The 21,877-nt window shown below is 40.1% G+C and overlaps 2 protein-coding genes and 1 pseudogene across 3 annotated transcripts in view; all 3 read right to left on the bottom strand.

The window, feature by feature from the left end:
- Positions 1-510: 510 nt before the first annotated feature.
- Positions 511-20,406, bottom strand: MTO1 (mitochondrial tRNA translation optimization 1). The gene is made up of 12 exons (XM_082405073.1): positions 20,081-20,406; positions 16,961-17,160; positions 16,763-16,880; positions 13,148-13,437; positions 10,649-10,761; positions 10,360-10,550; positions 9,997-10,127; positions 9,158-9,362; positions 8,905-9,076; positions 5,828-5,946; positions 2,479-2,639; positions 511-798 (listed from the first exon to the last, which is right to left on the bottom strand). Exons 1-12 carry the CDS (start codon positions 20,292-20,294, stop codon positions 637-639), a joined length of 2,076 nt encoding a protein of 691 aa, XP_082261199.1. The 5' UTR covers positions 20,295-20,406; the 3' UTR covers positions 511-636.
- Positions 10,768-21,877, bottom strand: part of DDX43 (DEAD-box helicase 43) — a 128,723-nt gene continuing 117,613 nt past the window's right edge. Inside the window, exon 15 of the transcript XR_014248288.1 lies at positions 10,768-12,495. The gene's annotated coding sequence lies outside the window, so the exon portion shown is untranslated. The remainder of the gene's footprint in view (positions 12,496-21,877) is intronic.
- Positions 13,447-16,756, bottom strand: LOC309634694 (cyclin-dependent kinase 2-associated protein 1 pseudogene; annotated as a pseudogene). Its single transcript has one exon. The product of its transcript is annotated as a cyclin-dependent kinase 2-associated protein 1 pseudogene (transcript).

Below are 21,877 nucleotides of genomic sequence, written 5' to 3'. Positions count from 1 at the left end.
CTTAAAATACAAAGCCCACTTTGCCTGAGACTTCAGCCTTGGGTTAATTAGTAGAACTTCAGAAGATGTTTGGGTTTATTAAACACGTATCTTGTACCATATTAAAGAGAAATTATGCTATGAGAAAAATGTAAGTTTTTAGAGGTTATGGAATATGTTCATAAGTAAGTTTGCCAGTCAGTAAATGCTGGTATAACAGTTCAATTACTTGTTTCTTGGTTTTGTTAAGGCTTTTAAGGGTTAACAATTGTAATATGTAATTAAAGCTACTAAAAATGATAAGGGAAGCATTTCAGTGCGTAAAGCAAGTAGGATATGTGTTGTCGGCAAAGGAAGGTATAAAGAATGGAGATATTTTTGTTGAGGAAAAGTGATGATAATAATTTTGTCCTAGAGCTGTTTGTTTCTGGATGGGGAAAACTAAGGGACAAATCATATGGATATAAAAAGTGATGAAACGTTTGTGAAAAAAGGGAACTTTGAGAAAAGAATTTTGTACATTGTCAGGAGCGATTTAGATTGGATTTAATTAGGTAAATAAACTTTGTTACTAACAGTAAGCTAAAAAAAAAAGAAATACATCTTATCTCCTATCTATACTCTTGTATTGATTAAAAGTCTTCTATGAATAGCAAGCTATAACTGTCTATCTTCAAGTTTGTCTGTATTACATAAACGTTGATCAGTTTTGGGCAATCTATCCATAGCTGCCTGTCTTTGCTGAGTGGTCTTCACAAATCTGAGCAGATTGATGATGGCAGCAGGTGTCACTCCAGGTATACGACTGGCAGCCCCAATCTAGGAATTAAAACCCCAAGAGAAACATAAATAAGCTATGTCAATTATAAGCAAATCTGTTTTCCTCCTGGTAACAATCTGTATGTTATAGTTTATAAAATATTTTTAAAACCATTATCTTAATGTATCTTCAAAATAACTCAGAGAGTAGATAAAAGAAATGTGGTTATTATGAATATCTTCATTGTACAAACAGGGGAAACTGAGGCTCAGAGACATTAAAATGAGTTGTCCAAGATCATGTAACTAACAGATGTTAGAGTACCTAACCTTTTCTCTTCATTAAACTGATCTAACATCACTGGCACTGTGTTGGGCAACACCCTATAATTAATCTCAGTAATATTTCTGTGTAATATTTCTCAGTAATATTTCTGTGGTGTATTTTTACAGTGAAATGTATGAATTATTCACTCCAAGTGGTATAAAGACCTCATATCAGTTCAGGTCTGTTTTGCCACCAAATGAGTCTGTAGCAAACGTCTGCCAGAGCTTTTTGTATTTTAGAATTTTGGATAAGAGGTGAACTCCGATGACCAGTTCTGTGCAATTCAATTTTCTGTGATAATGTAAATTTTCTATAACATTTGCACAGTAAAAATGCACTGTCCAATATGGTAGCCAATAGCCTATTGTGGCTACTGAGCACTTGAAATGGGGCTAGTATGACTGAAGAGTTGGATTTTTAATTTTATTTAATTTTAATTAATGTCTATGGTTGCATTTGGCTAATGGCTATCGTATTGGGCAGTGCAGCCTGTGACCATCCACAAAAACATAACCCAATATGAATAGGATACAGTTATAAAACTTAAAGCCTCTCTGCCCACTTTCCACAATGACTATTACTAAGAACACCATGTTAAGTTCATGAACACCATGAAATCACTCCTCCCTTTAAAAATCATTTTTTTCAAAAAATTCTGCAGACTATGGTTTTGTTAAGTGCCCCTTTACTTTTATGAACCATTACCAAAACCAAAACAAAAACAAACACAACCCACTGCCCATTAAACTATGATACACCATCAATTTTTAAGATACAACTCAGTTTCAGAGATGTGAAAATGTGTCTCAGAATCAATAAACATAGCCTACCAGTTTTTAAATATTTGTTATTACAAGTCCAATATTATATACTATGAAGTTTTTACCAGATGTTTACAGCTGGGTGCACATGCCCTCACGCAAATGCAAAACACACACACACACACACACACACACACACACACACACACACAAGCAGGAGCATGGGGTGGGGGACCTCTTTGGCCCCCTTCTTCCTCCTAGTGGCTCCCAACACAACACTATGGAATCCCTAGGGCGGGGATACAAGTAGTGATTTGAAAACTACTGATATATATTCTATTTTAACCTAAATTAGTTTCTTTTAAGTCATGCATATATACAAGTTTGCACTGACAGTTTAGCACAAGGTTGGGACTAGAGAATAATTATAATCAACCCAATTCTTGACTTCCAGTTACTTATTTAGACTAAGCTTTTTCATCTCTCATAAAAACATACTGACATCTGTCATACAAAGAGAATATGAAAATAAGAGGTTAAGCTTTTTATGATGAAATAAAAATTAGTTATGTGGCCACTGTAAATCCAGGTTTTAAAAATTAAAGCTGTGGCTCTTTATGAACTGCTCCTATCCACTGCCTGTTTTCTTACCGTCTGTGGGCGACTGAAATGTAGCTTCTCTCGAACTTCACGGGACAAAGACACATCCCTGAGGGTCAAATAATCTAGGTCTTGCGGCAGTTGGAGAGCTTCATCTCGCTGAACTTCCTTTATTTCTTGTTGCTGATGGAACGATACTGATTCATAAGTGGCTGGTGAACAAAATTAATTATGTTATGATATGCAGATTACATTAACAACTTACATTTTTATAGTTTTTTACAATTTACAGAGAGCTTTTGCATACATGATCTCAGTACCATGAGATAGGTGGGGTAGGTGTTCCCTTTCACAGATGAGGACACTGAGGCTGAAATAAAGAGAGGGAGTATCTTGCGTATTAACTACAACATTCTGTATGGTAATTTATTCCATGTCCTTTTCATTTCAAGAATCTAGAAAATTAAAAGTAAAAAAAGAAATTGCTTTCCTTCTCAGTACAAATTTTGGTGGAACATTTCCTTCAATAGCCTGTAGGTTTGAATTTTAAGTCCTAACGATGTTTCTCCAAGGGCTTCCCTGGTGGCGCAGTGGTTAAGAATCCGCCTGCCAATGCAGGGGACACGGGTTCGAGCCCTGGTCTGGGAAGATCCCACATGTCGTGGAGCAACTAAGCCCGTGAGCCACAACTACTGAGCTTGCGCTCTAGTGCCCGCGAGCCAGAACTACTGAAGCCCATGCGCCTAGAGCTCGTGCTCCGCAACAAGAGAAGCCACTGCAATGAGAAGCCTGCGCACCACAACTAAGAGTAGCCCCTGCTCGCCGCAACTAGAGAAAGCCTGTGCGCAGCAACGAAGACCCAACACAGCCATAAATAAATAAATAAATAAATAAAATTAATTAATTATTTTAAAAAAGATGTTTCTCCAAGAAGATGGTTTTCTGAATTAGGTCCATATAAAGCTGTAATTTTAAAAAGCAGATCTTCTTAGGTGATAACATAATTTAAATAATTTAACTAAGGTGTTATTCAGAAGTTAGGAAGAAAATTCAGCAATTATTTTGTAATTAAAGCATTCTGTTCTTAGAAAAATAAATCCAAAACCTGTTTTAAAACCTAAATTGAGGTGGTCATTCTGTCCTGTTCAAGAAAGCAAGTGTTCCCTAAAGGTTCAGGCAGTATCTGCTTCCATCACTTGACTGGCAGCCAGAAAATCTCAGCTCTGAGCCTGGCTCTGCCAATAAACTACCCTCTAACTATGGACACATCATGATCCTTCTGGGCCTCAGCTGCTTTATCCAGAAATGTTAAGGGATGACCCGGAGGACTTAGGATGGTCGTTATGACAACAAAGGGTAGTTGTGAGGTGCACAGGCCTTACAGTCAGACGTGCTGGGCTCAAAGTCCCGTTCTGCCACTCACCAATTGTGTGATGGTGGGCAAGTTACCACGTACTTAGCTGTAAAATTAAGACATAATGCTAATAGCTGTCCTTCATAGGACACTTTTAAGTATCAAATGAAATAATGCATGTGATTAATACAATATATAACAAATTAGTACAATAAATTGTAATGAAATTTTATGACTCATGAATAGACTCTTTATAGGATCCCAGAATATAAATGAAGAGGGAATGTATATGTTAAAGATATATTTAATCTTTCAAATATGTATACAGCAAAACATGAGAGATAACTACAAAAAAGAATCTGAAACTAATTTCTGCTTCGCAGTTTCTTGAAGAAACTTGTCTAGTGGAGGATCCAGGCAGTGATTTGAAAACCACTGATATGTGTTATTTTTTAACTTAGTTTCTTTTAAGCCATGGATATAATTAGAGTATATATGCCAGAGTCTTTAAAGAACAAGGCAAAACAGTAGCTACTCCATGGCTGAAGTCAGGGTTTCCTATGAACAAGTTAAAGATAATTATTCTGGATGATTTATTGGACAAAACAAAACTGCAAACCAAGTTTAAAGTATAACAGCCAGATGCGAACAGCCTAAATGTTCAATAAAGTAATTTTTACTCAATAGAAAGGTCATGATGTTGAGATAAAAGGTTAACAGTATTTCTTACACATTAGCAAATGACTAGGGTCTGGTCATTTGGAAGAATGATAGGTAGCACTTGGGTCATCCTATATATGCAGCCAAAGTACAGCAAGGTGACAGACCTCTCTGGAACTGAAAGAAAATTACCACTGCTAGAAGGAATGCAGCATTCTTACCACCTTCGCTGGTCCCCAAGGAGCTTAAAGTCCTTTCCTGTTTGAACAATCCATCATTATCCTGCTTTTCCTACCTTCCTCCCCCATCTCCTTCTGTCCCCTGCCTTTTTCTCCACATAATTTTCCACCGGAGGAAAAAAAAATCTATCACAATGCAGAAGCTAATGTTATTCTCGGTATTTCTGTTTATCTTTGAAATTTTTTTACATAAAGAAAAACTTTAAAAAAATGCAGTGCAACTCCAAAAGTCACATGTGACTTTGATGGTCAATATATTGACGAAGAGTATGAGAGCACACCAAATGTTATAATAATGTACAAGGGCAGACTCTGGATTTCTTTGCCTGATACAAAGTAAGCATTTGTTAATGGAAGAGTATTTCAATATATTGTCAAAGCCAAAGATAGCATTATTTTTCTCATTATTAGAACATTAAAATGGGGAAAATGTAGGGACTTCCCTGGTGGCACAGTGGATAAGACTCTGAGCTCCCAATGCAGGGGGCCCGGGTTCGATCCCTGGTCGGGGAACTAGATCCCGCATGCATGCTGCAACTTAAGAGTTCGCATGCTGCAACTAAAGAATTCCACATGCTGCAGCTAAAGATCCCGCATGCCACAACTAAGACCTGGTGCAGCCAAAATAAGTAAATAAATAATAAATTAATTAATAAATATAAAAAAAATAATAAAGATTACTTTCTTACAACAGGCAAGTTTACAAGTCTGGAACACACCTTGATCATGTTTGCATTAGATCTTATAATTTAGCAGCAGGGTGGAGGAGGGAAAAAAAAAAATCTAAAGAAAAAGCGGGGGGGAATGTAGAAAAAATATGTTTTTTTTTTTTAAAAGGACAGCTCTACAGTAGCACTTCCCAAACATGAAATATACACACAAGTCATGTAGGGATCTTGTTAAAAAGCAGATGCTCACTCTGGGTCTGGGATGGAGGCTGAGATTTCACACCCCTAACATGCGCCCACATGTTGCAGTGCTATCTGGGAGCCCCACTCTGAGTGGTCAGAGCTTAAGATGATGCTGGTCCTATGGTAACAATGGCTCCTCTTGACAGAGAGCTCTTCGTGGATCTGCCATCCATTCACAATTTGCACGAAAGGGAAGGAGAACATACAGACATCTGAAGTAAAAAAGTATTTTCTACCTTCTATTTTCAGTCTTTCGGCTAGCTCTCTACATTTGGTGTACTCCTTCAAGGGCTCTGGAACAGCCTTGGCCAACAACTCTATGTCAACTTCCTCATACTTCAGAACATCGAGAGCTCTGCAAATACATAAAAGTTTCATTAACACAGGGGTCCATATTATATCAAGCAGATTAAGAACAAGAGTCCCTGAAAATAATACAAATCTCAGAATAAATAGTATCAATATATTTCTAATTCTTCCCAAGTACAGTGAGCAAACGCAGCAGCAACTGCAACACAGCAGGACCTCAAGAAGATTAGCATGTGATTCTCCTCAACTCCCTTCCTTTATCATGAGGGATAAGTTGCTGGTAGCACTGCAATAATCTACTTGTCCTCCCTTTCTGGTAAGGACAGAATATCCTCTGATAGCAAGGGTTTGATTGAACTCCATAAGAATTTACATCTAAGTCACATTAAGCCCACGTCCTGTGAATGCGTTATCCTTTTGCACGTGTGCTCGGCACCAGCTGAAGATCTCCTGCTTGCTCCAAGACTGCAAAACATCCAGTTTCCTTCTCATTTTGTTTGGTTCTCACAAGGCCTCACTGATCTATACAGTTTCCCTAAATTCACTGCCTTAATTTTATTTTTATTTACTTTGATCTTTCCCTCTTTTAATAGATTGCTTTTTTGATCAACTCTGTCCACCCAAAACCAATTAAACCAATTAATTATCAAGGCAACAGAAAGTCAGCTCTGCCCATCTTGGGGTCCCAAGTTCTTCCAGGCCTCCCAGACGCCTTCTTTACCGCTCATCCTATCACCAGGGTCATGAGTCACCACCCTCTACAGACACCTGACTCATCTTTTCCTCAGATGGCCTAGGAAAGGCCAGACACCCTCTCTCCACAAGGAGCTGTAAACTTTGTTGTGCTCCGCGAGATGAATTATGTAAACTAATTTCAGAGGCCTTATCAGATAAGCTAGAATGAAACCAAATGACCCTAAACCCCAAAAGGAAAGGGGTTGTCCTTTCAGAAATTATAGAACATGCTGGAACATACCTCCTAATGACTAACCAAAAAAACAGCTACCGTGGAATCTTGCAGGATAGTGACCTCAAAGGGAAGCCTGTGACCATTTAACTTTTAAAAAGGTTTTAAATAATTTGTTTACAAGGCTTGGAGCTGTTTGCAGGCCCAAACTTCAGGACCAGCTTTGAATGAAGCCTAAGCCTCAGAGTGCAGAGGTCTGGCACAGAAGGACAAGCTAGCACACTTCCGCAGAACACAAGAGACAGTTTCTGCGCTACCTCACAGGTCAGTGCGTTTCCCTGTAATCATGACAGGAGATGTGTGTGCACATGCACCTGTGGATCTCTTTTGTCAAAATGCCAGCTGAAAGTCCAGTTCAACTTCTCAGGGCCGGCACAGAGCCCGCCACGTGTGCCGTAGATGCAACACATGTCCTTTGCCCAAGTTTCTATCTTTTTAGCTTTACATATCTAGGAACAGATAAAGTGGGTTCTTTTAGGGAGGCTGAACCCTAGAGTATAAAATATTCTGCTGAAATCAACATGAGGCCCCGCTGCCACAGCTTCCTTCTGAAATGAAAGACACCTGAATAAACAAGGAAAGCATTTGGCCAAATTACTGTTTAAAAAAAAAATCACCTTAACAAAATGGGCTACTCATGGGATTAGTTAGGTAAAAACATAAAACTGACAGCCTCCTTTTTCATATCTTTATTCATCAATTCGCATTTTAAACTGTTGAAAACAATCACTTCCCATGCTCTCACTATGACCTCAATCCACATTAGTCACATTGAATGTAAATTCCAATTATATAAAATTTGAAATAGTGCAATATTTGATCTAAACAAAGCATAATGTTATAAATTCTTTTGTAAAGTTTGAAATAATGTGAACCCTCTTAAATTTAAACAAACGAATAGCTGGACAACTGAGCGAATTATAAAACTATGTTTATACTACTACCATCTCCTGGTACCACTTAGCGGGTAAACAAATACATCCAGCACCCTTACTTGTGAAGCAGGCTGTCTTTCCTGTGAATGAGATCCCCTGGTTTGGGTGACTACTATGCAGGTTATTTATTACTTACTGTTACTATAACTAGAAACCTGCTTACTATCCTCTAACCGTGGTGCCAGTGTTTTGGGAAATTCCCGTGAAAATGAAAATTTGGGAACAGAAGTTGTAAACGATAAAACACTGTGATGACATGAAAGCCAAACAAAGACACGCTATGTCTGGCTGTTAGTTAAGGGGAGAGCACTTGGAAAGATTAGAGATAATAAAAAGTGGCATTAAAATGGGTATACCTTTAAGTCCACAGAATCCCTCACAAGGAAAACAGGGGTTGGAAATAAAGAAACTATAAAGGAAAAACATACTGGAGACGCAGTTGCAAGATCAAGCCAGCATGTGTGCTTCTAAGATACGGTGATTGTAGATTTATGCCTTCTGAGCACCCCGCACCCCCGATTAGCTTACATTTTTTAAATGGGAAAAAGCAGTGGTGAAAGATGCAGATTTTGAATTATGCAAGGTTTTTAGGAACATACCTCTGAAGCAAAAAAGCTCTATATTAATGCCCTTTAGACTTAAGAGTCCATATAACCAGAATGGTAAAAACAAGGACAAAAAGAACCCTAAAATGTAGCAAGGGACTCTTCAAGTAAGTCCAAAGAATTTATAACACTCTGCTTAATCAAAGTTTCCCTGCTATAGCTCACAGGCAAGATGAGACCACTCCAATTGCTCCCTGCCTAAAAAAGAAAGCAGATCACTCTATTTCTTGGTTTGTACCCCCTAAATCTTAGGCAAGCCAGAAGAACTCAATGGGAGCCACAGAGAAATTAAATAAAAAATAAAAATAATTTAGAATCATATATATTGTCATTAGTGAATAAAGAAATAAATTACATCTAAAGGATTTTGAAAAGAAGCAAATGTAATAGCTGCATTCATTTAAAATGTGCAGGTAGGGAATTTATAGGTAATATCTCTCTGAAATGATTTCATTTTTCTGTAAAAAGTCAGAAAGGTCTACATTAAAAACGCATACCTGAGAGGTAGACTTTTACCACTACTTATAGAAGCCTCTGGGATTAAGTTTTTCCATTTAGAACTTGAAAACTCAATGGATTTTAGCACAGAAATGCCTTCTTCTAAAGAAGACTTCATCCAAGTAGCTCTTTCATATCGTTGTTGGGACACACAACCAGCTTCCTTGTACCCTAGAAGGGGGAGGGAGAGACTATAATGAAAGAGGTCTTAAAGGAGAGGAAACCTGGTTGCAAGACTCAGTGAAGAGTTACCTCGCAACGTGAGCCTGCTGTCGGCGTTATCAGGACGCAGTGACAAGCGGAACTCAGCTCGGCTGGTAAACATGCGGTATGGTTCGTTGGTACCCAGCGTGGTGAGGTCATCAATCAAGACTCCTACGTAGCCTTCTGTTCGGCTAATGACAAAAGGAGGCTTGTGTCTGACCCGAAGACTTGCATTGATTCCAGCTATCACACCCTACAAGAGGACTGAAATGTTTAAAAGGCCATTATGAACTGAACAAAGAGCTATCCTATTCAGATACTACCTGGGAAAAAAGGGCTCAGGGAGTGAGAAAGCAGGCCCTACCCAGCAGGGACAGAACAGAGACAGAAAATGTGGTCCACATTCAGAAACAGAATATGGGTAATGTACCAGTTTAGAATGCTATGATTCATTGTTTTCAAAAATATCTAATATTCCTGATAAACCTATGTGGGCTAATCTTTTTTAAAAAAAATCCACTTGTAAGACTTTTTTAGCCTTTTCCTACTTACAAGTAACAATAACATAACTTTCTGCTTAAAAAGGAATAATAATAGGGTAATTTTCAATAAAGTTAGTTTAAAAGAACTAAATTTTCTTTTTTTTTAATTTCAGAAGCAATATAATAAATCTAATCAAAATATGCTATTGGATCTAGGAGTTCAGAAAAGAGTAATAAAGGCACAGTGGTTTTAAAATCCTGTTGTATCCTGTGAAACAGAATAAGTCTTCTGTTGTAGTTATGAGTTGTATCTAAGCTCTACATAGCTATCATAACAGACATTGAGAGGAGGAACACCAGTTAAACAGTCCTCTTCTGTTCAGGAACATCTGAACAACCTCTTACTTGAGCTGCAGCTTCCTCATAACCAGTAGTGCCATTTATCTGTCCAGCAAAGAAGAGCCGCTGCACCAAATGAGTCTCGAGAGAAGGAGTGATCTGACGGGGGTCCAAGTAATCATACTGAACACCATAGCCTGGCCAAAGAATAAACGGTAAAAAATAATAAAAACAGTGCTGGATTTGCCTCAAGGTAGAGGTGCAAAGATTATCATTAAATGCTCTTTAAAAACGAAGACTATTTTAAATGCACAGATGTTGGGCTCTGTGTTCTGAGGCTCTAAGCAATCATGACTGTGGCTAAGATCTCCTCACCGTCTGCTAAGCAATGCTGAGCTCAGACTGAAGGGCAGCTGGCATTCTCTTTACCTGGCTGAATCATTTTAGCTTTCTCCAAGCCTCTGATGCATGTGATCATTTTCTCTTGTAATTCAGCTGGCAGTGTCACAGATAACCCTTGCGGGTAGATGAGGTCAGAATCCATTCCTTCAGGTTCCAACCAAACCTGATGTATACGGTTTGGAAAACGCAAAACCTTTGATTCAATGGAGGGACAGTATCTAGAAAAGGACATTGAAATTTAAAAATTTAATGAAACAAACAAAAGAGGGTTGACATTGTTCCTTACAGTAATTGAGCACTGATATTTTGTCCTTACCGGGGTCCTCTTGTAGTTTCCTTAACGTGACAGTTAAGGTGAAGGTTCTCAAGGACAATCTCATCCACTTGAGGGTTGGTGTGAGTCAAGTAACATGGCAGCTGATCTTCTGGCTAAAACACAGGAACTAGTTACAACATTGTTTTGCCTGTCTATTAGTTTGCCTCTTATTCAAATAAATGCCGCACATGACATGCACTTACTTTTATAGACATTAAATCTATGCATAATGCCAAATATTAATGGTGAAGTATGCTTGTTAAAAACAACCCAAAAGATGAACCTAAATTTACGCAAGCCTCCAGATCAACAGTTTACAGGAAATATAGAGGATGCAGGAACATGTTTAAGGCATCAAAGGGTTGAAATCAGACAAATCTAGAATGTAGGAAACTTCAGAAAAGAAATGACCAGGTTTCTTCCACATATAAATGTAAAAAAAAAAAAAAAAAAAAAGAGGGAAACTATTATAAGACATATTATCCAAAGTCATGTATGGACCTCATTTGGTGCTTGGTTCAAATAAAACAACTGTAAAAAACCATTTTAAATAAACATTTAAAAACAACTATAAAAACTAGGGAAAACTGAGCACTGAATATCAGATGATGTTAAGAAATTATGTTCTGCTATGTGTGACAATAGTACTGTGGTCGATTTTTACAAAGCCCTTATTTGTTAAAGACATGTACCAAAGTGTATCTGAGTGAAATAATGTGATGTCTGAGGCTGTTGCTTTAAAACTAAGCAAGAACAAAGTATTGAGGAAAATGAAACAGGAATGTCAGAACAGGGAATTCCTTAGTGGTCCAGTGGTTAGGACTCCACGCTGCCACTGCAGGAGGCACGGGCTCAATCCCCGGTCAGGGAACTGAGATGCCACAAGCTGTGTGGCGTGGCCAAAAATAAAAAATAAAACTAAAAAACACAAAGTTTAAAAATACACACACTAGGAAAGTATCACCATGATTTACATTTTACCAAAGTGAAAATATAAAAGTCACTTGCTCAAAATAACAACACTTGGAGCCACTCATCAGGGTAACACTCACCAGAAACTAGGACCATCAAATATTAGCCCTTAACTCTAAACACACAATATACAGTTTTTTGTTTTTTAAATTCAAAGGATAGGTAGAAGCCTATAAGCCTGTATCTTCAAAAGTATCAGTGCCATTAAAGACTGAGGAACTGGGACTTCACTGGTGGCGCAGTGGTTAAGAATCCGCCTGCCAATGCAGGGGACACGGGTTCGAGCCCTGGTCCGGGAAGATCCCACATGTCGTGGAGCAACTAAGCCTGTACGCCACAACTACTGAGCCTGCACTCTAGAGCCCGCGAGCCACAACTACTGAAGCCCGCGTGCCTAGAGCCCGTGCTCCACAACAAGAGAAGCCACCGCAATGTGAAGCCCGTGCACCGCAACGAAGAGTAGCCCCCGCTCGCCACAACTAAAGAAAACCTGTGTGCAGCAACGCAGACCCAACGCAGCCAAAAATAAATGAATAAATAAATAAATTTATTAAAAAAAAGTTTGAGGAACTGTTCCAGATTAAAGAGAAATGACAATTAAATGCAATATGTGATCCTAGATTGGAAAAAAAAATGTTGGGACAAAAAAAGTATTGGGACAATCAGCAAAATCTATGGATTCTGTATTAGATAACAGCACTGTGTCAATGTTAAATTCCCCAAATTTCATCACTGCATTGAGGTTATAAAAAAGGATGTCTTTGTGCTTAGTTGAGATGCAGACTGAAGTATTTCGAGGTAAAGTGTCATAATCTCTGTAACTTACTCTTAAATGTTTAATGAAAAGAAAAAAGAATAAAAATAAATGTGGGGGGCTTCCCTGGTGGCGCAGTGGTTAAGAATCCACCTGCCAATGCAGGGGACACAGGTTCGAGCCCTGATCCAGGAAGATCCCACATGCCGCGGAGCAACTAAGCCCGTGAGCCACAACTACTGAGCGTGCACGCCTGGAGTCCGTGCTCTGCAACGAGAAGCCACTGCAATGAGAAGCCCGCGAACTGCAACGAAGAGTAGCCCCCGCTCGTCGCAACTAGAGAAAGCCCGTGCGCAGCAACAAAGACCCAACACAACCAAAAATAAATAAATAAATTTAAAATAAATAAATAAATGTGCATATTATTGTTTTATACATTAAATATATACATGTATCTATGTCTCTATATATGGAGAGAGGGCAAAATATTAACAATGGGTGAATTTCAATGGTTTATAGGAGTTTCACAGTCTTACAACTTTTCTGAAATTATTTCAAAAAGTTTAAACAGGCAAAGTTATTAAAGTGATGAAATTTAAGAATTTATGGGGAATTACCCAAGTAGCCAAATCAGCTAATCCTTTTAAAGGTCTCTTTTTTGCACACTAAGTAATAGTGATGAAAAGTGAATTGCTACCAAAAAAAAAAAAAAGAAAAAAAAGGGTTAGTCTATATCCTCTGTTTAAAGCCAGATTTTCATAAATTATTCTCACCTTGATCCACACTGTCTCATTGATAAAGCTGAACGGTATGGATGGATTATCTGGTGTCTGCTTGTTTAGAATGCTGAAATTAATGGATTCTTTGGCGATCCGGGGCGGAGTCCCAGTCTTCAATCTTCCCACCACAAACCCCAACTTCTCCAGAGTCTGAGCCAACCCTATGGAAGGCTGATCCCCTAAACGTCCCGCTGGATGCATCTCCAATCCAATTACAATCATGCCTCTCAGAAACGTCCCAGTAGTTAGAACCACACTCTCCGCATACACTGTACTTCCATCCACTAAAGGATAGGAAACAAAATAAAACTCAGGTTCTAATTGTTACCATGGATCAAATTGGAATGTGACTATTTTGTAGTAAAGCTACAGAAAAATTTTGTCTTTAGAAACTTGAAAAAGATTTTAAATCAGTAAGAAGCCTATATGTTATCAATCTCAAGAATCCGAGAAAGCTGGGATGGAGAGCATAATGTATTATCACCAATACACATGTTCCTAAAATCTTGAGAGCACTGAATAGTATCAGGTAATTTTTTTTTTTTTACAAGCTGTTAATGAAAATAAGCCTTATTACATCGAGTAATAAATACAAAGATGCAAACAGTTCCATTTTCTTCCAGATGTTTGGATCAACTTCCAGGAAAGGCAGAACTGAAATCTACATACAGTCTCAGGAAAAATTTCGGGATCCTTGTTATGTTTGGTTTGAGTTTCTTCTGTATTTATAACTTGTGCATTTTTAAAATTGACTTCAAAGCACTAATAGTCATGCAAATGCTTAAGCAGAAAAGAAGTTACATTAAGCAGAATCTACAGTGTATGGGAAACGAGGGGACCAGCTACTAGTGAAGTGTGCTGTCAAGTCCGCACTACAAAAAAACCCCTTCAAGTTGTATCAGCTTACCAAAAGGAACAAAGAACAATGCGGGTAACATAAATGTATTCAAAAGAGGAGAGCGAGACGCTGGTATCTTGGAGGCAAACTAGTTTGCTGTAAGACAGGTAATTTTTACGTGCCTCTTCTGAATCAATGCTTTAAAAAACAACAACAAACACCTGGGTAGTTCCTCACTATTTAAAATGTAACTCCCAATCAACTGCAAAATCTTTCCTCAATCTTACAGGCTGTCGATTCGGAGCCTGGTGAACCACGGGAGGGGCGGGGGGAGGAGAAGCCAAACTGTTACCGCTTTGAAAACAAAGTTTCATCCTAACAGGGGAGATGAGCCGTAACTTCTCCTCTCGGAAGAAGGCAGAAAACCTTGCAGGCTCACGAGGCAGCTGGCGCCCGGCCTTCCGTTCCGTTTCAGCCAAGCCCTCCCGCACCAATCCTGCGGCGTGGACGATGCCGCGTTCCAGGCTCTCCATCGCGCTCCTGCTGCCCGCGGACGGGGGTCTGACCTCCTTCCCCGGCTCTTCGATGACGGCCAGCGGCTCCGCGTATTTGCTCTGGGGCACCTGGCTCTTCCCAGTTCCCCGGGCGTAGCCTAGAGATGGCGGCCCGTACTCACCCAGCAGCTGGCGGTACTGGGAAGACGTCGCCATACTGGTGGAGGGCGGGTGCACGCTCCCAGAGGCGCTGAGGGAGGCGGCGGGCACGTGCGCGGTCAAGTTCGGTCTGTGAGACATGCTACCCCCCCCCAGCGGCGGGGCGCGGCGGCGGAGGCGGCGAGACCGGGCGGAGGCGGCGAGGCGGACCCGGCGCCCGTGCGCCCGCCGAGCTCCCGCGCACTTTTTGTTGTTCTCAGTTAATTTTTTAAATTAATTAATTTTAGACTTCTGGTTAAATATGACACACCACCTCACATGATTTCTTCTCCCTCTTGAAACTCCAGGAAAATGAAATAAAGGGGCAAAAAAGATATAAAACCACAAGGACAAGTAATGGGAAAGAACTTGTCAAAAGATGAGAAATTTCAAAATATTTTCGGAAGATAGAAAGTGGTTGCAGTGGGGAGGGAGTTTGGGATTAACATATTCACACTACATATAAACTAGATAATCAACAAGGACCTCCTGTATAGCACATGGAACTCTACTCAATATTCTGTAATAACCTACAGGGGAAAAGAATCTGAAAAAGAATGGATATGTGTATATGTATAACTGAATCACTCTGCTGTACCCCTAAAACTAACACAATATTGTAAATCAACTATACTCCAATATAAAATTAAATGTTAAAAAAGTGGCTGGAAGAGCGATAACTGATTTAGCAGAGGGGAGAAGGCCTTAACTCAAGAACCTGAAGAGAACATACTGATGACAGTGAAGCCACTTGCCGTGCAAAGGCTCAGAAACTGGAGGACTGAATATAAGAAATGTAGGAATGAAGCTAGGCAGCTGAAAATGAGAGAAGGAGTTGAAATCTGCATATAAAGGTTTGTCTGCAGACAGACCTACCTTACACGAATCAAACAATATAATCCTCAAATCTGGAGGGGAAAGGACGCAGGGGAGAGGAAGGGAAATGAAAATAAAACTAGTAACTGTTCAACATAGGGAAGTCAGTAAACATTGACAGAAGAAAGAGAAGATTAAGTATATTATACAAAATCATAGTTACTAAGGTTATCACAGAACAAAAACATGAACTTTTAAGAAAGAAACATAGCTCCCTAAAGCAAAGAAAACCAAACACAGATTAAGTGGTTGAAAAAAAAAAATAAAAGTACAGAATAGTGTGTGCAATATGCTACTGCTATGTGTGTTGGGGGGAAATATAAACACACTCACAGAAAGACCACACCAGAGATGAGTAATGCTCCCGAGGAAGGAAACTGGCCGCCTGGGGCACAAGATGAGGGTCCACCTTTTCATTCTACCTTCTTTCATCTCCTTTAAACCGTTTACCATTATATGTATTCCCCATTCAAAAAAAACTAATAAATGTATAATAAAAAATTAATTTTAAAATAGGGAAATAAGTTAATCTCTGTATTTTAAATGATGAGATTCTTCAGCACAGCCCCTCCTACCATCTTGTTCCTAGAATGCTAGCAGGTGCCAACAGTCCAGTACCCTGGCAGAGGATCGATTCTTCGCCTGAGGACTAAGAGACATAGATGTTTGGGAGCTCCCAACAAAAAGGCCAGTTCAATCCCTAATCACCAGACTACAGAGTTGCCCAAGCAATAGAATTAACTGTGCACACACAAATCTTCCAATCAATGTTTAAGTGGTTAAGTCTGTAGAGGGAGATGATAGAGATAAATTGTTTTTCCATACAAATTTAAATTCTATTTGATTTTTGTAAAAATTACATGCATGTGTTATTTTAATTTAAAAATTAATATGAAACAAATAAAAAAACATATAATAATCCTATAAAATATAAATTAAAAATATTTAAAGTCAGAAATAAAAAATAGCAGGAGGAAAATACACAATTACGCAAGCTATAGAGTCCCAAAATAAGATGGTACAGAATGTGAGCTTCATTGTCAAAATGAAAGGAGAAGTATGATTTTTTATACAGTTTCGCTCATGTATGAACAGAAAACACAACAATTTCCTAGAATAAGCAAAGCGTCTCCATACTCTACTCAAAATAAATTTCTCACATGGAGTTTGATACTATTATTATCATCTATAAGCAGTACATACCCAAAACAACACCACTGACGCGATATTTCCCAGTGTGCTCAGGCTCTGGTTCTGTAAGAATGAGATCTTCTACAGCTCCCTCCTGAACAGTAAGCAGCGGTGTATTTAGGATTTCTTTCTGTCAAAACAGAATGCAAGCTGAAACATAACACTTAAACAATCACTACAGTCTTTCCTGTTTTCATGCCCTGTTCTTACCTGCATGTTCTGTTTATAAAGTTTCCTATCAATTTGAGCTCTCAGACCCCAAACAGCTGGTCCCTTGCGCCGGTTTAATACTTTGTAATGTACACCAGACTGGTCACAGATTCGACAACACAGGCCATCCAAGGCATCAACTTCTCTCATTAAATGCCCCTTTCCAATGCCACCAAAGGAAGGATTACAGGACATCTGACCTAAAGAGAACAGACATAAACAAAATAAATATATGAGCATCTTGCATATAGTGAGTGCTTGATAAAATAAAAGAACTTGAAGCAAACTCTAAAAATGCTGGAGTTCCAACAGGATGCAAGAGTTATTCAGGGCGGGACTTCCCTGGCGGCACAGTGGTTAAGAATACGCCTGCCCACGCAGGGGACATGGGTTCGATCCCTGGTCCAGGAAGATCCCACATGCCGCGGAGCAACTAAGCCCGTGCTCCACAACTACTGAGCCTGTGCTCTAGAGCCCGCCAAGCCACGACTACTGAAGCCCGTGCGCCTAGAGCCCGTGCTCCGCAACAAGAGAAGCCACCATCATGAGAAGCCCGCGCACCACAACGAAAAGTAGCCTCCGCTCTCTGCAACTGGAGAAAGCCCGCGCGCAGCAACAGAGACCCAACGCAGCCAAATATAAATAAATCAATAAAATTTTAAAAAGAGAAAAAGTTATGCAGGGCATCCTGGAAGACAAACCATTGCTGGAAGTTTCTTTTGAATCTTTCCCTTGTACACATTCATTACGTTGCCTTTTCCTTTTCCTTTTCGATGTGACCTTGAAATTCTTATCTCATGAAACCTTCCTAAATCAAGCATAATTTTAAGAAGTTCCTTTGCACTGGTTCACAGTTATAATCAAGTATGTCTTCCATAAATGCCATCTGCTGTTTTCTTTATGCTTATTTTGCAGAAATAATTAAATTATAAGCTTCCTGAAAGTAGAATTCACATTTTATACCTTCTCTTTAAATCCCCCAAGCCTTATGGGAGGTACAGAGTGGGAAAGCTATGTCAACAATCTGCTGATCTGCTGTGGCCGGCAACAAGCCCTCCAAAAGTTTTCACGGTCTCCAGAGGGAGGCTGAATAGTGCTGTGATTAGGAGGATGGGTTAGGAGTGAGCAAGAGATCTCGCTCAGTTCCTAGATTTACCACTTATAAGCTCCATGTGATCTTGGCAAGTTATCTAATATTCTTTACCTCAGTGTCCCTACTGTAAAAACAGGGATGACAGCTGCAGTAGATTATTTCCTTCCTTCCTTTGACACAGAATCACTATTTATTTAGGTAAACACTATTCCCTATGAGGCTTTGTTTGGAGAGTATGACCTAAACTCAGTTTAGGGGTAAACCTTTATTGATCTAAAGTAATCATGGAAATCCTGTTCCTACTTGCCAGTGTCTGGTTTAGTGTCAGAAGACTTTTCTCTTTTGTCATGAATGCCAAAAAATAGTTTGTCGAAAAGCATTATTTTCCAGGTTAGTATAAAATAAAAGATTTTCTGTCTCTGACTTCATTATTGGCAGATGATATGACTGAATTGAAAGAGGACAATTCCTGCATTCTGTATTCTTACGGAAGTTCAACTTTCTAAGCCAAAGCTATCTTTCTGAGGACAAGCAGAAATACCTGATACTCTACTACATCAAACTACCTTAAAAAAATGAGACTTTGATTTTAAGATAGAATTGTCATTTACCAAGCTCATCTATTAATATGAGTTATTAAAATATCTCTGAAAAAAAAATCTCTGAAATCTATTTATTTAAAAAGAAAATTTAGGTCATATTGTATTGGTATAAATACAATGGGTATTTTTAGAGGATATTAATGACTACTTAATGAATATGGGTTTTGATGGGAATTCCTTTATCCTTGACAGAACTACATTACTTATACTATTTAATGATCATCTTAGTTCAATACTTTTTTGTTCATTCGATTTTTTAAATTGTTATTCCTGGTTTTTACTCGGGTCATCATATAGCCTCGCTCCAAAAGAATCGCTGTTAACAGTGCATATTTCTCCACAGTTACGAGCTGAATGGTTGTTTTAAAAAGTATTTCAGTACACAAAGCACAGTTAACATTTCAGTTACTATTCACTCTTAAGCAAAATGCAAGAGGAAAGACATAGGCATGCATAATTTACAGGATAATGTCCTAGCTAGTATCTAAGATGACGCTAGAGAGGAGTCTTGTTTAAATTATGGCCGTCCAACCACAGCCTGTAAGTGCAAAAAAGCACTGTTGGGTCGTCCTAGGCACAAAACTGGGGAATAAACACTCAGTAAGAATACAGAATGCAATAAAAAAGTACCCTCGTCCTTCAAAAGGGCTTCACAAAACCTCGAGAAAAACACAATGGTCATTTAATAAACGAGTACTAATAATGTTAATTCACTCTTTTTTAAAAAAATAAATTTATTTATTTATGTATTTTTATTTTTGGCTGCGTTGGGTCTTGGTTGCTGCGCATGGGCTTTCTCTAGTTGTGGTGCGCGGGCTTCTCACTGCGGTGCCTTCTCTTGCTGCGGAGTACGGGCTCTAGGCGCGGGGGCTTCAGTAGTTGTGGCTCACGGGCTCCAGAGCGCAGGCTCAGTGGCACTTGGGCTCAGCAGTTGTGGCGCACGGGCTTAGTTGCTCCGCGGCATGTGGGATCTTCCCAGACCAGAGATCCAACAGTGTCCCCTGCGTTGGCAGGCAGATTTTTAACCACTGCGCCACCAGGGAAGTCCTAATTCACTCTTTTAACCAAAGCAACAAGCTAGTAAAGGGCAAATGACAACAATGAAATAAGGAATCAGCCAGTATTCCTACAGTTCACCCTTTTCTCAAGGCACCCCCTCTCCCCAACCCCCAGGCCCCCCGCACCCCCCCGCTAATTACTTTTCAGCAGCAGCACAATCCACGGTCCTCAGAATAGCCCCTAGTCTTAGAGCTCTGGCCCGGGCCCGCTTGCTCTGCGAAACACGAATCAGGCTAAAACCACAGTCGGCAGGATTCTCACCAGCCTTAAGGGAGGGAAAAGGCGGCCCACATCAGGCACTGGGAGGGGGAGGAGGAAGGCACTGGCTGCTTGCGTCCTAGGCAAGCCCCACACCGCGCTACTCACCGATGGTGTCCACTCGGTGCGTGAGCAGCAGAGTCCGGGAGCCGCACCGAGCGGCGGCGGCAGCGGCCTCGGTCCCCGCATGTCCTCCGCCGATGACTACCACGTCGAAGTGCGGAGTCCAGGGCGCCGCGCTGTCACCGCTGAACCGGGAAGACGGATGGTGCTGTTTGGTGAGTGAAGCCGCGACCCAGCGACCACAGCCTCGGAAGAACATGGCTGGAGAAAGGCCGAGTCTTTAACTCTGAGCCTGACACCAGCGAGGGGCAAACATTCAGAAGGAGAAAGTCTTCAGGGAGCAGCCATCTTTGTTCTGACGTCACAGCGTAGCACGTCTACGTGCAGCGTCGCCGCTGATTGGCAGTTTGGCGAAACTTTAGTGATGAAACAAGGCCCGGCAGCTGTGCAGGTGGCCAGCGAGGTGTGTGCCTCCTTTCTTGGTCCGCGCAGGCTGTTTGATTCCGCATGGTTCTGGATTGGGGGGACTCCTACTCAGTCATCTTTTGTTCTTTTCAGCGAATTACTGCCCCGATCACCAGGTGGCCACCTACAAACAAGAATTTGGATCACTGCTTTATCAGATTCTTTGAACTTTCTGGTGCGGTTATCACCTTGACTTCTGTTTATGAAGACTACAGTCTGAATAGGAATCGATTTCAAAGGCCTTCAAATGTATCTGTGGATGAAAGATTCATGATGGCTAATTAGGTGAATGGAAGGGTTGAAGGTTAAATGTCCACCAGCCTTTTGCAGTTGATATTTTTAAAACCTTCTGTATGGTTAGGCCGCTGGAGGTAGCTGTTCTCTTGCTCTCTATACATCCCCTGCTTAACCAGTTCCTGCCTCACCTACACCCGACTCACAGGACTGACCTTCTTACATACTTGCCCGAGGCCCTAGCTAGTGATAGCAAATGGCTGGCGAGGGGGCGTGCCCCTCTGCTGGTTTCCCTGGTAATGAGTCGACCTGTAGTTACTTCCCCCTATAATTGCTAACCTCCCTCTGCCCCTGGGAGCAAAGATTGCCCTGTGTCCTGCCCGCCCTCCGCAGTACACAGTGGGGTGTCACTCTAGGACCTTGATTCTGACAGGTAAGTTCCCCCTATCCATTAAACCATTGATGTCTCTGTTGCTGACTCCGGGCTCTTTCCTCTGTCTTGAAGCTGGGTAAGCAGAGGCCTTGCAGGCATGGGGGAGCCGCCAAACACCTTTCTTATAGAGGAAACTTTTGACTGGTTAGATAGTGAAACAACCCATGTGGCAGTTTAATTGCTCTGATTATTAACATCTATCGAATGCATAATTTTTTTCTTATTACATTACTAATAAGCATTCTTTATACACAATTTAAAGCTTACAGAAATACAAAACTTTGAGAGTTAAGGAACCCGTAACATCCATCAGGCCTTCCGGCCCTCATCTCCACAGTAATTGTCAGCATTTTGTTGCTAATGACTCCTACTGTTTCATACTTATACTAATGCTACTATTATTTTGCATGTATAATACTGATTATATTGTTTTTCAGTTTGCCTCTTTTTTAAACGATGTATTTTTTTACTATCTCTATGCCAGTATATATGAATCTATCTCACTTTTTAGTATTATAGTCAGTTATTTATATGAACCATAGTTTATTTAATCAACTCCAGTTACTGAGCATTTGGATTGTTTCTGTTGACGGAAAAAAAAAATGCACAATCCAAAAGCTGAGAGTTATGTTTTATTTAGCGGACATTCTGAGGACTTCAAGCCTGGGAGACAGCATCTCAGATAACTCTGAGAGACTGCTCCATAGAGG

This window comes from Balaenoptera borealis (genome assembly GCF_965194805.1).
Source record: "Balaenoptera borealis genome assembly, chromosome: 9".
In the NCBI taxonomy this organism is placed as follows: Eukaryota; Metazoa; Chordata; class Mammalia; order Artiodactyla; family Balaenopteridae; genus Balaenoptera; species Balaenoptera borealis.
This window is presented reverse-complemented; position numbering and strand designations above follow the sequence as displayed.

Coding starts and splice junctions, on each gene's coding strand:
- MTO1 (XM_082405073.1), bottom strand. CDS start 20,294: ATGTTCTTCCGAGGCTGTGGTCGCTGGGTCGCGGCTTCACTCACCAAA. Junction 16,881..16,960: donor TTTATAAACAGAACATGCAG/GTAAGAACAGGG, acceptor CTGTTTTGACAG/AAAGAAATCCTAAATACACC. Junction 2,640..5,827: donor CGAAAGACTGAAAATAGAAG/GTAGAAAATACT, acceptor TTTGTTCACCAG/CCACTTATGAATCAGTATCG.